This window comes from Zootoca vivipara, chromosome 4 (assembly GCF_963506605.1).
Source record: "Zootoca vivipara chromosome 4, rZooViv1.1, whole genome shotgun sequence".
Classification (NCBI taxonomy): domain Eukaryota; kingdom Metazoa; phylum Chordata; class Lepidosauria; order Squamata; family Lacertidae; genus Zootoca; species Zootoca vivipara.
Window position 1 is genome coordinate 26,617,424 of NC_083279.1, and position 14,175 is coordinate 26,631,598.

Consider the following 14,175-nt stretch of genomic DNA (forward strand, 5'->3'; position numbering starts at 1 on the left):
CATTTATTACTGAAAGTCTGTGGTTTCTCAACTGAATCGCCTTTGAAAGATGTGAACTCTTCTTCAGCCCTCAAAAGACCCATCTCCTTTGCACAGCTGTTGGCATGCGTCTGTCTTGGGAAACAAAACAGACCATTGGCTAATCCTTTTTCAAACCAACTCTGGGCTGAGTGGGACTTTGGCCCGCAAGATTTTGCTGCAGGTTCCACCTACAACACTGTTTAAAAACGGTGAGCTGACACTGTTTAAAAACGGTGAGCTGACACTGTTTAAAAACGGTGAGCTGAAAATGATCAGCTAAGTGCTGAGCAGCCTAAAACAAACACCCGTGAGTTAGCAAACACAAATTTTCAGTTGTGCATTTCTCCAGACAAACATCCAAGAAATTCAAAGTAAACTTTAGCAAGTTCACAATATGGTATTGCCTTCTGGTCGAGGAGGAGCTACAGCTTTTGACTGCAAGTTCCTAGATTTGTAAAGGGAACAAGGGAAGACTTCCTGCCATAAGCTGGAATTAGTTCCAGCTGCTCCCTTGTCTCAAAGGATTTTTGATGAGAAATGCAGCGTGGTGAGAGACCAGGGAATGATGACGACGGCAATGGCAGGAAATGCTTCCTGAATAAGCCAGGCTCTCTATAGCCAGTATGGATTTTCTGTCCTAGCACAAGGCATGAGTGTGGCTTTATTTATTTTGTAAACTATTTTTAGGGGATTTTGGAGCCATGAAGCAGGATGTTATTTTTTACACACACAGTAGAGAATGTGTATTCCAAGTGATCAAATTTATGCATTTTGAGAAAATAAGTTTGTTTCAGAATTTCTTGAACACTAAAACAAGTTGGGTCAGCACTCCTCAGTATTCCATTTGTATCTGTCACTGCTTCTGGAAGGCATGTAGACATTTCTGTAAGCATTACAGCAGCCATCCCCAAACTTCGGCCCTCCAGATGTTTTGGACTACAATTCCCATCTTCCCCGACCACTGGTCCTGTTAGCTAGGGATCATGGGAGTTGTAGGCCAAAACATCTGGAGGGCCACAGTTTGGGGATGCCTGCATTACAGTGTCTCTCTTCACTTTCAGACATTTAATCAAGTTGCATACAACAATTACTCATATGTTAGCCATCTTCAAATATATTAAGGGCTGCCGTGTGGAAGGCAGAGCAAACTTTTCTCCTGCTCTAGAGGATAGGACCTGAATCAATGGCTTCAAGTTACAGGAAAGGAGATTCCGACTGAACATCAGGAACATACAGTGGAATGGTCTCCCCTCCGAAGGTGGCAGACTCTCCTTCCTTGGAGGCTTCTCAGCAGAGGTTGGATGGCCATCTGTCATGCATGTTTTAGTTGAGATTCTTGCATTGCAGGGGATTGAACTAGACGACCCTTGGAGTCCCTTCCAATTCCAAGATCCTACGATTCTATATTGTGCAACAGTGCTATCATTGCAATAAGTGCTATAAATTATATACATGCCATTATACAGCAACATTGCTGCTTTTGTGTCATTTTGCAATGCAATACAAAGCCCATTTTCCGTGTCAAATTCACTTTGCATCCATTAAGTAAAACCAATAGGGTTAGGTATTTTTGGAAATTGGTAGATCATCACTTCTGAGGAATGCAAAGAGGTCGCTTCACCTTAATTCACAGAAGAAGAATAAACATTTCATTTCTCATTTTCACAAGTAATGTAAGGAAGCAAATTTGTCCAGTAAATTGATTTTTTGATACAAATTCCTGTGGGAGGGAGCTTGAGAAATACTTAACATTCAGAGCAGCTTCCTTTTGGTGCTGTTTTGTCAAACTGACTGCTCAGAATTCCTGAAAACTCCAACACCACTAATTTGAAGATACGGTAAGCTCCTAACACCTGCAATTCCAAAACTCACTGTTTGTCCTCCTCAGAGCAAAATTTTAATTACCTTAGGATTCTTAAGACAAAAATAAATGGCCCAATAATGTTGGTGGCCTAGGCAGAGGAAGGAGGTTCTGTGGTATTCACATCAAAGTAAGGTAAAGGTACCCCTGAATGTTAGGTCCAGTCGCGGACGACTCTGGGGTTGCGGTGCTCATCTCGCTCTATAGGCCGAGGGAGCTGGCGCTTGTCCACAGACAGCTTCCGGGTCATGTGGCCAGCATGATTAAGCCGCTTCTGGCGAACCAGAGCAGCACACAGAAATGCCATTTACCTTCCCGCTGGAGTGGTACCTATTTATCTACTTGCACTTTGACGTGCTTTTGAAATGCTAGGTTGGCAGGAGCTGGGACCGAGCAACGGGAGCTCACCTCGTCGTGGGGATTCGAACCGCCGACCTTCTGATCAGCAAGCCCTAGGTTCAGTGGTTTAGACCACAGCGCCACCCGCGTCCCTTTAGTATTTGCATCAACATAGTGAGTAGCCCTGTTAAGGTAGGCATTTTAGATTGTGGTAAGGGAAACTCATCAAGATAACTAGGAAGTTGTAGTGCTGCTACATTTCATATACAGATCGGAACACTTCCGAATCATGGACTTACAAACCATGAGTTTGATTTTCTTCTGCTTCTTTCAGCTGTCATTGTTCATGTGAGATGAGGAAAGGACATTTTGTAAAAGGACTGCAGCTTCTGTGCAGTAGTAGTATCCTACTTCACAACTTTAAAGATTGAAATGCACCTTTTACACACACAGAGAGAGGGCACAATGACTGAATTTGATTTCCTTTTCACATCAAGACAAATGAGTCAGCTATATCTGAAAAATCAACAATACCATTAAATATTTTTATGAGCAACTAAATAAAGATCAAGGAGAATATAATCAAATTAATTTACAAAACTATAAGAGGGACATCAGGCAAGACAGTCAATGGACAATAAATACAACTGGAAGATACTCTCATTCAAGCCAGCAGTTAATTGTAAAAAGTTGCCCACAAAGGCAATTTCCTTGGGAAAAGAAAGGAATCTAATTACCAGATACTGTTTCTTTTATCATGCTGATATATTAATCCGTCCAATTCAGTTGTTGGGTTGCAAATCCAGCCCCAAAAAGTTGCCCCAGAATTTTCAACATGTATTTATTTTGGGACATTCTTATACTCCAATTTCTTGTACTGAAAAGATGGTATGAAACTACCCAGCGTCAAAGTCCTTTGAATTATTATTCCTGTTTGAAACAGAGCCAAAGCACATGCCTTATTATTGCAAACCGGCATAAATCCTGGATCGTTTGCTAAATGAAAATATATTTCACATTCCTGAAATGACAAAAGGTTAAGCAAGTGGCACCTCTCTGGCTCCAAGGCTCCTGGCAAACCCATGGTTAGTTACAGTCCAAACTATGGCTTGCAGTATGCATATCACTAACTGCAATGTCATACTTGACTTTCTTCACTAATGTTTTGTTCTGTGTTGTTTAATCTGTTGTTTTAATGCTTTATAAGCTGCTTTGAGATTTATTCGTAAAAATATTAAGCGGTATAGAAATGAAGGGCACAAAAACAAGATAACAAACGTTCGGCAGCATAGTTGCCGATTTACTTCCAAGCTAAAATATCACATTGCAATAGCATTAAACATTGCTTCTCGTGACAACTGACTCTGGATTACAGAAAAGCATAAAGGCTCTGCTAAAGTTGTGAGCATAAGGAATAATACCGTGTTTCTCATATTATAAGACATGTCTTATATTTATTTTTTCCTCAAAAAAACCCACTATGGATTATTTTCAAGGGATGTCTTGTTTTTTTCCTCCTCCTCCTGCCACGGCTGGCATTGCTGCTGCGCCTATCACTATGTCTTATTTTCGGGGTATGGCTTATATTCCTTGAATGCTTAAAATCCTGCTATGGCTTATTTTATGGGTATGTCTTAAAATATGAGAAACAGGGTAATAATAATAATAAATTTATTTATTTATTTATACCCCACCCATCTGGCTGGGTTTCCCCAGCCACTCTGGGCGGCTTCCAACAGAATATTAAAATACAATAATCTATTAAACATTAAAAGCTTCCCTAAACAGGGCTGTCTTCAGATGTCTCCTGAAAGTCTGGTAGTTGTTGTTCTCTTTGACATCTGGTGGGAGGGCATTCCACAGGGCGGGTGCCACTACCGAGAAGGCCCTCTGCCTGGTTCCCTGTAACTTGGCTTCTCGCAGCAAGTGAACCGCCAGAAGGCCCTCAGCACTGGACCTCAGTGTCCGGGTTGAACAATGGGGGTGGAGATGCTCCTTCAGGTATACTGGACCGAGGCAGTTTAGGGCTTTAAAGGTCAGCACCAACACTTGGAATTGTGCTCGGAAACGTACTGGGAGCCGATGTAGGTCTTTCAAGACTGGTGTTATGTGGTCTTGGCAGCCGCTCCCATCACCAGTCTAGCTGTTGCATTCTGGATTAGTTGTAGTTTCCGGGTCACCTTCAAAGGTAGCCCCAAATAGAGCGCATTACAGTAGTCCAAGCGGGAGATAACTAGAGCATGCACCACTCTGTCAAGACAGTCTGCGGGCAGGTAGGGTCTCACCCTGCATACCAAATGAAGCTGATAAACAGCTGCCCTGGACACAGAATTGACCTGTGCCTCCATGGACAGCTGTGAGTCCAAAATGACTCCCAGGCTGCGCACCTGGTCCTTCAGGGGCACAGTTACCCCATTCAGGACCAGGGACCCGCCTCCTCTCCCCCACAAGTAGTACCTCTGTCTTGTCAGGATTCAACCTCAATCTATTAGCCGCCATCCATCCTCCAGACACTCACACAGGACCTTCACCGCCTTCACTGGTGTAATAATGGTTATTACATCCAGGGAGAACACCTAGCTGTTTGACATTGGTAAAATTCTGAAGCAAGAAAAGAAGAAGAGCATAAAGATGAAAAAGAGATGGGTGTAGTAAAGTGAATTAAGCTATACGATGTCAGTTCGCAAACAGAAAATAGCCGATGCATAGGAATAAGCTTCCCTCTTGCCACTATTGGAGGCCTCAAGCTCCACCTCCATTGCTCCCCACCAATGGTACAGCAGCTGCAAACTTATTTTCTTAAAGGCTCTACCTTTGTTTCAGCAACAGTCAAAAAAGGAATCGTTGCGTCACAAGGACAGGTTCAAATGCTAAAGAAATAGGTTTGTATATAATAACAGGAGCAGCGGCTTTTTTCTTTGAAACCAAGCCAGCACCTTGCCAAGCAGTCTGAAAGCTGATGGAAGGAAGAACCTTCCCCCCCAAAACCATCTCTCAGAATCACCAACAGCCAAGTGGAATACTCCCATCCATCACAAAGCGACTGCAAATCAAGCCAGCAGTAACTGCACTAGCTCTTTTTTGTCTATCTATCTATGTTCCAAAGCAAACAAGCAAACAAAACAACAGGCAGAGCAAAACTGGTAAAGACAGCTTCCCATGTCCCCTGAGGCTGGAAAAAAACTCCATTGTCATGTGGGGAGTTCATATGTTTGAAAACATCCCCACATCTCAGACAGAAACTTGCTATTGAAGGGAGAATACAGAGAGCCTTCAAAAAACCAATTTAACATCTGAAAACTGCGATGATGCAACTGCATGGAAGGACTGTGCGACTTCGATGGCTGAACATCTGAAATGGGCTCTCCTTCACTATCGTGAAAACTGTCTCTCTCTCTGGTTTTTTTTTTTTGTAAAAGAAGGTGCCACCTTAATAACTTTAAATGTTTTGTAATGAATTTTTGGTTTCTATCATTTAACCAAAAAAAAAAGGGCCGGTTTTAAAACACCAAACCTTTATGCCTGCAAAAGGACAAATTTGGTTTTTTTTTAGATTGATACCAAAGTGGTGAGGAGCACCAGGAAGAATTTAAAACCGGTTTGTAGATTGATCAGCTAGTGTTGACAAAGTCAAGCTGTTACTCACTGGAAGAAATAATCTGAGCTATTTATTTTGCATTTGAGGTGTGATAAATTAAGCTACCAATTGTTCGAAGAAAAAGGGTCCACATCTCACTATCAAGAGCTCAATCAAGCAATGCATTTTAACAACAAAGGCAAATATTTTGTTGTATTGAAATAGAAAGCAACATGGAGAACAACAGCTCATTGTATAAAACTTATTGCATCCTGTTCAACCCAAGTAATTTGTAGAGTTCCGTACCCCAACCTCTAAAGGGTTTTTTTTTTTTAAAAGTAAGCGTTCAACATAATTAATAAGGAACTACACAAGCACTGTTGCAACAAAGTTCAATAGGGCTGAATCAGAAAGTTTTGGTGCATTGCATTCTTACTCATTCATAAATATTCTCAACTACAGTGCTTACTCAGACTATTCAACTTGAATAAATATAAAATAGCAATTCAAAAAGAATGTATCTGGTAAATACAGAAAAAAACTGAAATGTACTTAAAAGCAATACAATTTAACATTAGTATTTTTTTTAAAAAAAGCAAACAAACCATGATGAATGTCTGTGGATCTACCTCTGTACAAAGGCCATGAACTTATTCAAAATACATTAGACATTCATAAGATTAGATCACCCACATTCACATCAGATGAGCTGAAATTGTTTTCGCTACAGTGCTTATTGCATTTATAGCTTAATCCAGTCATTAAATGGTGGAAGAAATTTGCCACGTGGAGAAAAGGATCCCCTGCCAACTGATTCTCATGTGTCTGCCACCAGCTTCTGCCAGGCTAATGCGGCAATTTTTCTGGTTTGGCTTCAACATTTATTTGTTCCTGACCCTTGGCAATGGAGCACATTCACAGCTGTGGCACATAAGGAGAGTGATCATACTTGGGACTCAAGTCTATTTAGCACCACTGAAGTTTAAGGCTGTAAACATCCAGCCTTCCTTCAACTGTAGGGAAATTCTATCAACGTCAATGCGAGTGCTTCAGAATAAGTTACTGTGGCCTGAATACGTTTAACACACATACTCTGGGCCAGAATATAAGGTGACTCCAGTGAGCTGTGTCCCAGTAAAATTCAGACGAATGTCACAACTGCTCTGCTGGATTCTACCAAAGGTCCATCTAGTCAAGCATCTTCTTTGCCAGATTGCCTCCAGGAAGCTTGCAAGAAGGGCTTGAAGGCAATCATGTTGCGCTACCGGTTTGTCCCCCTACCTTTGCACAAGCAACCAGTGTCCATAAGGATGGAATATGGATTCTCCATTTAGCCACTGCAGCAAATAGACCCCTTTCCCATGAAATTGTCTAATCCCATTCTAAGCCTATTGGAACTAATTCAAGAGTGGTGGGCTTTTGATCATCTTGAGAAGGTAACTTACATATAGAAAAGACCATTAGGTACAATGGTCGTTGGTGACATGAGTTAAAAGAACTTGAAAGACTACCGCAGCGAGAGGCCCTTTGACTACAGGCAGCAGGTCCCCAACGTTCGTATTATATTCAAAGAAATCAAACAAAGCAACTGTCCATACATTTGGCATGAGTTCAAGATTTAAATATAAGAAGAACATTGCAATTTGGTTTGGCTGATCTGATCAAACTACCCAAATCTCACGGTCAGTATATAAATGGTGACATTTAACCACATTTCATCATGCTATAGGACTCTTAAGGATAAATTCAATACTCCATCTTCACATGATACCTTTTTTATTACAATATCCAAAAAGCTGGGTAAGCATGTTTCTGGGATCATCAAGGCCCCCCCCCTTTTTTTCAATGTTCAATTTTCAGGAATGTGCCATCAAGACTATATTTAAAACCATAAGAAGGTTAAAAGTAAAGAAAAAGGGAAAAAAGCATTTTCTTCATATAACATTCTGTGTGTCTTACTACCAATCACATCACCGTTTGTAAACCCTGAATTTTTGTTCCGTTATGCATATATAAAACGTATGCATGTTATGTGTTGGAAGCCCCACCCGCCCATAATTAGCTATGTTTATTAAATGTCTGTATTAGTGTCAATCAGCTACAGATACATATTACTTTAAGAATTAAATACATAATTGTTTAATTCAAACAAGCAGAAGAAGGGCAAGAAAAGAAAGCATTATGTGGATGGCACATTTGGTTGTAGATTACCAAAACATTCAACCATTACAATTCAATGATTCTCTAAGTAATCGACTTTCAATGAAACATCTCTGTTGCAATTACATGTCAAAGTATGCTAGATAGTTTTCTTATTACTACAATTTTTACCGTAGTAGTTTAAGAAGTACTATTACAAAATGCTTTAGTTAGTGTACTCTTCACAAAGAACCAAGGAGGCAAATGTAATAGTTGAGTAGAGAATGTAAAGAGTGCTTCTAGAAACTAGGAATTTCTGGAGTATACTACTTGGTAAGCAAAATAGCTACAGAACTCACAGCCACAATTGTTATGTCTACTATATTTCACTTAGTTAGCTGCAGGTTCAGTGCATTCAAACTGTGCCCAGCCTCTTAATGATGTGTTCTGCCAGCGTGAGCTATCTGAACAAGTTAACACTGTTTTCAATTGAGAAAAAAACCCTTGTTTATGTGAACTAACTATGTAAACGTACACAGAAGAGCTGAGCTTAGAACCTAGGGAAGAATGGTCACTTAAGTGATATTTTCAACCTGAGGGAAACATGAAGCAACCAAATTTTCCAGAGAGGAAAAAAAAAAGACCAAGTAAGCAAGAAAAAAAGAGAGAGAGAAAAAATGGGGTGGGGTGGGGAAACAAAAGAGAAAGAATATAATCAACAGAGCCAATACTTTAGAAAGAGGTCATTCTCTGAAGACTGTCTCAGACTGGACTGCTCTGCTCTATAAAAGTGAATTTAGGACCTAAGGCTTGTAAGTTATAAGAGGCCCCCCAACAGGCCTAAGTCCATCTTCAACGTCACTGAAGTGCTTTCACAAGATATAACTTTTCCCCATGTTCACTGGTGAAGATAGGAGCCTTTTTGTAGTGTTCCACCAACTCATCCATAGTATTAAATCGACGCTGCCCAATGCAATAGACACTGTCCACCAGCTGCACCTTGAAATGTTTATTCTTCCCCGACGCCTTTAGAGACACTGAAAAGTCACTGGGCTGCAAAGAGAAAAAGGAAAGGAAGTGTTTAATGATAATATCAAATGTCCAATTTTAAAGTCTGCTATGGAACGAGGTGAACGAGCTGTGAGTGAGTTTTCCCCCCACTGGGCTCAGCGCTCTGGGTACTTCAAAATACGAATTGCTATCATCATAATCAGCATCTTCAGTGAAAGAATCTCAACAGCACCATATACAGATATAAATTATGCAGCTCAAATGCAAACACCGTTGGTTTAAAGCCAGAGGCCGACAAGTGTCGAGAGAAGTACGCCTATATGCATTCGGAAATACCGAATATTCCTATGCAGAAAGAGCCTAACTAAAAGCAGCATGCTGTTTGAATCCATGGCCACAAGAGGGCCTTTCTTGATTTATTCTGCGGTAAGTAGCTTTTATACATATAAAAAGATCTAACAGTTCATCCTATTTAACTTTAAACAACATGGCACATCTGCTGTATTGTATTACTTACAAAAAATGGTAGTTAAAATCAGTGTCTCTTATTCCACCATAAACTGAGCCGCCAACATTTCTTCAGGAATGGGTGTTTCAAACACCTGCTTACTTTTTTAGTGTGTATATATATATACACTTGTGCGGACAGAATTTATTCCCTCTGCTTTCCTTTAACCTGGGATTGGTGTGCTTTGGTCACCAGCGCAGCATCCTTTTTTTCTGCCGCTTTTAAAAAGTAGATGAGTTCCCAATATGCAATTCTGTGCCAGATTTATTTACTACAATTAACTTCCCATCTGGCTTTACACATTTAAGGCCAATGTATTAACCCAGGGTTGTATAAATGAGCAGAAGAAACAGCAATGTTAAACACTAGCAGACAAAACAATTCATTTAAGTTTGTGTGCCCAGCCATGGATTGCCGAGAGCTTCTTTCAAGCTACAGAACTGGGTAAGAAACAAAAGAATATATCCCTTACTTAGAGAGGATATAAAGAAGCACCTCTTTCCCTACTAATTTCAATTGGCAGTAACTAATGAAAAACAATGCAGTGTTAATTGATAATTGCCTATTATTTCAAATCTTTTAGCTCCACCTTAACAATGAGGCCAACCAAGCTATATATTGCTCTTAGCTAAAAAGCAGTAACATGAATTTTACTGGCAGTTATTTTGGATTACACTCGGTTTGTGGGTGGAGGTTTCCCACTACACTATCCAGGCAATCTGGAAATTCCAGTGATTTAGACCCCTCTGGTTGTTAGCTGTCTGTTCCAGACATTGTGTCGTTCACATCCAGCCCAATTTTCCTAAATTGCCAGCCAGCCTACACACTTCTGGCTGATTCCTCACACCAGGAGGAAATAAGTACACTTAGACAATACTACCTGGAACCAAGGCAGAGAACATGAACTGTAACATCAAGTTACAGTCGTACCTTGGAAGTTGAACGGAATCCATTCTGGAAGTCCGTTCAACTTCCAAAATGTTCGGAAACCAAAGTGTGATAAAGTGCAGCCAATCAGAAGCCCCGTCGGATGTTCGGCTTCCAAAAATAGTTTGCAAACTGGGACAGTCACTTCCGGGTTTGCGGTGTTCAGGAGCCAAAACGTTCAAGAACTAAGATGTTCGAAAACCAAGGTACGACTATATTACTGGTGTAATCCAAGGTGTGTGTGTGTGTGTGTGTGCGCGCACGCACACACACACACACTGTAGAAAAATATGAAAATGAGACAGGAAGCAAATATCTCAGAAGAATCAAGAACATTTCCAGGCTTTTCTGTTGAAATAACTAAAACAGCTTAACAATCTGTGTCATTTTCCAGCAATAAATTCTATTAGGAAAAAAAAATTACTGAAATTACAAGGGATTAATTATGGAAAGCATAACTTAAGTATGAGAAATAACATCACTGGCTACTGGAACACAATTGGTATCTGAAGAAGTGTGCATGCACACGAAAGCTCATACCAAAATAAAAACTTAGTTGGTCTTTAAGGTGCTACTGAAGGAATTTTTTTATTTTACAATTTTTATATTTATGTAATAACAAAAATTTAAGTTATGTGTCATTTGTCAAAATGGGAACCTGACAGATGAATAGTATGCCAAAAGCACAGCTCCCCCGGTCCTCCCTTTGAGAGCTGACTGGGTTTGAACAGCCTTAGTGCTCTCCCGAAAGCCTTAGAGCAGCCATCCTATATAATAATCTCCAAGATGTCCCTGCGTCCAGTTGTCCCGTGTGTCCCTGGGGTACTGCGCATGGGCCCCAGGGACACAGGGACTGGACAGCAGAGACGACGTACACACACGCGCACACGATCTCCCCCCCCACCCCTCTGCCAACTGCCGCTCCCGGCCGGACAAGCGCCTCAGTGTGCTTGCGCTAAAGAGCGAGGAGGAGGAGGAGGCTGCTTTAGCCCCCTTCCCCCCCCCCACGACCAGCAGACCAAGGGGCTCAGTACCTTGGATGCCAGTCTGGTGGGACATGACGGCAAGCAGCCACCAGGAACTGCCGCCTCTCGGGCCGGGGGCAAAGGCAGGAAGCGGCGCCGGGGAAAGAGAGCCGCAACTCAGCGCCTCGCTTGCCTTCGCCCCGGCGGAGGCTCCTTCGGGCCAGGCAGCGGCGCCAGGACTCGGGCCGGAGACACCGGGAAAGCGGCAGAGACGTCTGCTTCCTGTCGGCGGCTGCGGGAGAGGAACGGAGGAGGAGAAAGCAGCGCTTTCTCCTCCTCTGTTCCTGTCCCCCTGCCGCCGACAGCAAGGACGGGTCCCAGGGTTCGGAGAGGCGCTGCACAAGCGCTTCTCCTAACCCTGGGATGTCTGCTTCCTGTCGGCGGCTGCGGGAGAGGAACGGAGGAGGAGAACGCAGCGCTTTCTCCTCCTCCGTTCCTGTCCCCCTGCCGCCGACAGCAAGGACGGGTCCCAGGGTTCGGAGAGGCGCTGCACAAGCGCTTCTCTGAACCCCAGGATGTTCTAGCGCCCGTTATTAAACGGGCTGAAAACCACTAGTTTATAATATTAAAGTAAAAGTAATTATAGGCAGAGCTGTAAGGAAACAAGACTGGAAGCCAGAGACACCTGCACCAGGATTGCACTGTATTTTCCATGGTATTAGGGCAACAACATCAACACTGTGCTATGGCTGCTTTCTATGGCAGCAGCAGATAATAATCTGGGAAGGGGGGGGGTGGAGAAAGGAAGAGAGAGAGAGGGAGAGAGAGAGGGAGGGAGGGAGGGAGGGAGGGAGGGAGGGAGGGAGAATACCTTGAACAGGAGATGTGCAACTGCCCCAGCCTAATTATTAACAAGGCAGACAGGGAAAACTTAATAGGGCTTTTCCGTCACTCGAAATGAGTTCCTACTGAAGGACTGACATTAAAGCAATGATCGCCTTCCAAGATCCAAGATTTACTACCTAAATTTACATATAAAATACAAGTACGTGTCACTTTTCTTCCATCAGGCTACAAAAATGAGATCCTTTCGGGGGTCCTTACGCATTTTTTTTTAAAAAAAAGCAGCGAAAAGGCACTTCAGTTCTTTCGAGAGAAGCACAGTCAAAGAGGAGAATCTGAAGAACTTGAACAGCTGCTGCAAAAATGCCAGGCTCCTGTTCTCCTCCTCCCCACCACGGGCTCATATTTTAGGTAACGCAGGAAACTCGAAGAAAATGTAAAAGTAATTCAGCCTGTTTATTACTGTTTCCCCCTACAATGCAAATAGTTCCATTAAAGTCTAAAACCTCTCTCTTTTTGCATCTTAGCACTGTCATCCTATATACTGCACTGAAGCTAAAATGCAGCCTCAAACTATTCCCTGCTGTCTGCCTTGAACTTGTTCCAAGAGTGTTTATTTTTATATTTTGTGTCTGTTTTTGCCTTTTTCGTTTCAGCTCTTGGCAGATATTTCTGCTCCTTTTCCCACTGGACATAGCTGCTACAGTCGGATGGCTCGCACGCAATCTTTCCCATGCTTGGGCTTCTGGAGTTGTATAGTAGTAGGTCACAGGCACTGTTAAGGGCACATCTGAACTGGTTATTTGCTAGGGGTCAATGCTTCTAAGCGGCATCTAGAAGACATTGCCCGCACTATAATGAAGAGCCGACCTGCACTATCCACACTGGCATAATAACCTAAACAAATATGTGTGATGATATTGTGCAAGGATTAACCAAAACGCAACGAAAACCCACCACCTGCTATTGTAAAAGGAAGTTGCTTGATAATAAAATTGTTGGAAAGCGCTTGAATAATGTTATAAATTGTATGGCGTGAAAGGTTACTGACGCACCTACCTTTTCTACATTCACTTTTTTACACTCACTTTTTCATAGACAAAAGGTAATGCCAGTCACAGTATGGTTTTGCAGAATGTGTGCCCTGTTTTGCACCCCTTCCCGCTATTTCTTGTAGACGAAGGTAAAACAGAAAATTTCATTCCAGCCCACGATTCTGCTGTCTGCTTTCTCACATAACCATGATCTTTACAGCTCTTCTCGGCAAAAGCCTCAATCATTTCCTCATTTTGTAGACAAAGTAATGCACTAAGTCACTTTGGGAAGAATCAAAACACTGAAAATCGCATACAATCCACTCAGTCAAAATGTATTTAACCTATATCTATGGGCATTTAATTCCCCTCATCTGTGGTATGAGGCTTTACTGTAGATCCTTCCAGTGTATGTGGTTCTAAGATGTAGGATAAAACTCCCTGCCCCCATATTATTTTAACGAAGGGAGCAGCTACAGCTCTGTTCTGTTTTTGAGCAGTGGACAATTGTTGAGTTACCAAAGTATACCATGGCCCGACTTCCTACAGGAAAAAAAAACATTGCCTTTGCCTTTGTACTTGTCTAATTCTTAAGACTAATTCCCCACGCAACAAGCCACTTTCAAGGAAGTTCCTCTTGATAGCTGTCCATCACGATGATTGTGCAATGTGCATCTAATTTGTAAGAGCGGGTTCTGAACTTGGTCGTTCCGCATTTGGAACCTGCTGGTGACATTCTTAGTCAGCAGAGAGAACTGAGAATTCATAGGTAGCAAGTTGCCTGAAAAACAAATCTGGGAACTTGGGAGCCACAGCTGGTTTCCTGCCCTGTCTGAAATTCAGTGGGAAGGTTAATTTGCCTCGTAACTAAAGGCCTATGGAAGGATTATTCTTGGGGGATTGCAAACAGATGGATGGGGGCAAAAGACATGGGGGAGCATCAATGGATA

The 14,175-nt window shown here is 42.1% G+C and overlaps 1 protein-coding gene across 1 annotated transcript in view; it reads right to left on the bottom strand.

Annotated features, from left to right (window-relative positions):
* Window positions 1-2,734: 2,734 nt before the first annotated feature.
* NCK2 (NCK adaptor protein 2) overlaps window positions 2,735-14,175 on the bottom strand; it is a 78,509-nt gene continuing 67,068 nt past the window's right edge. The window contains exon 5 of the mRNA XM_035114805.2: window positions 2,735-8,990. Within this exon, the coding sequence (XP_034970696.1) occupies window positions 8,796-8,990 (195 nt within the window). The 3' untranslated portion in view covers window positions 2,735-8,795. The remainder of the gene's footprint in view (window positions 8,991-14,175) is intronic.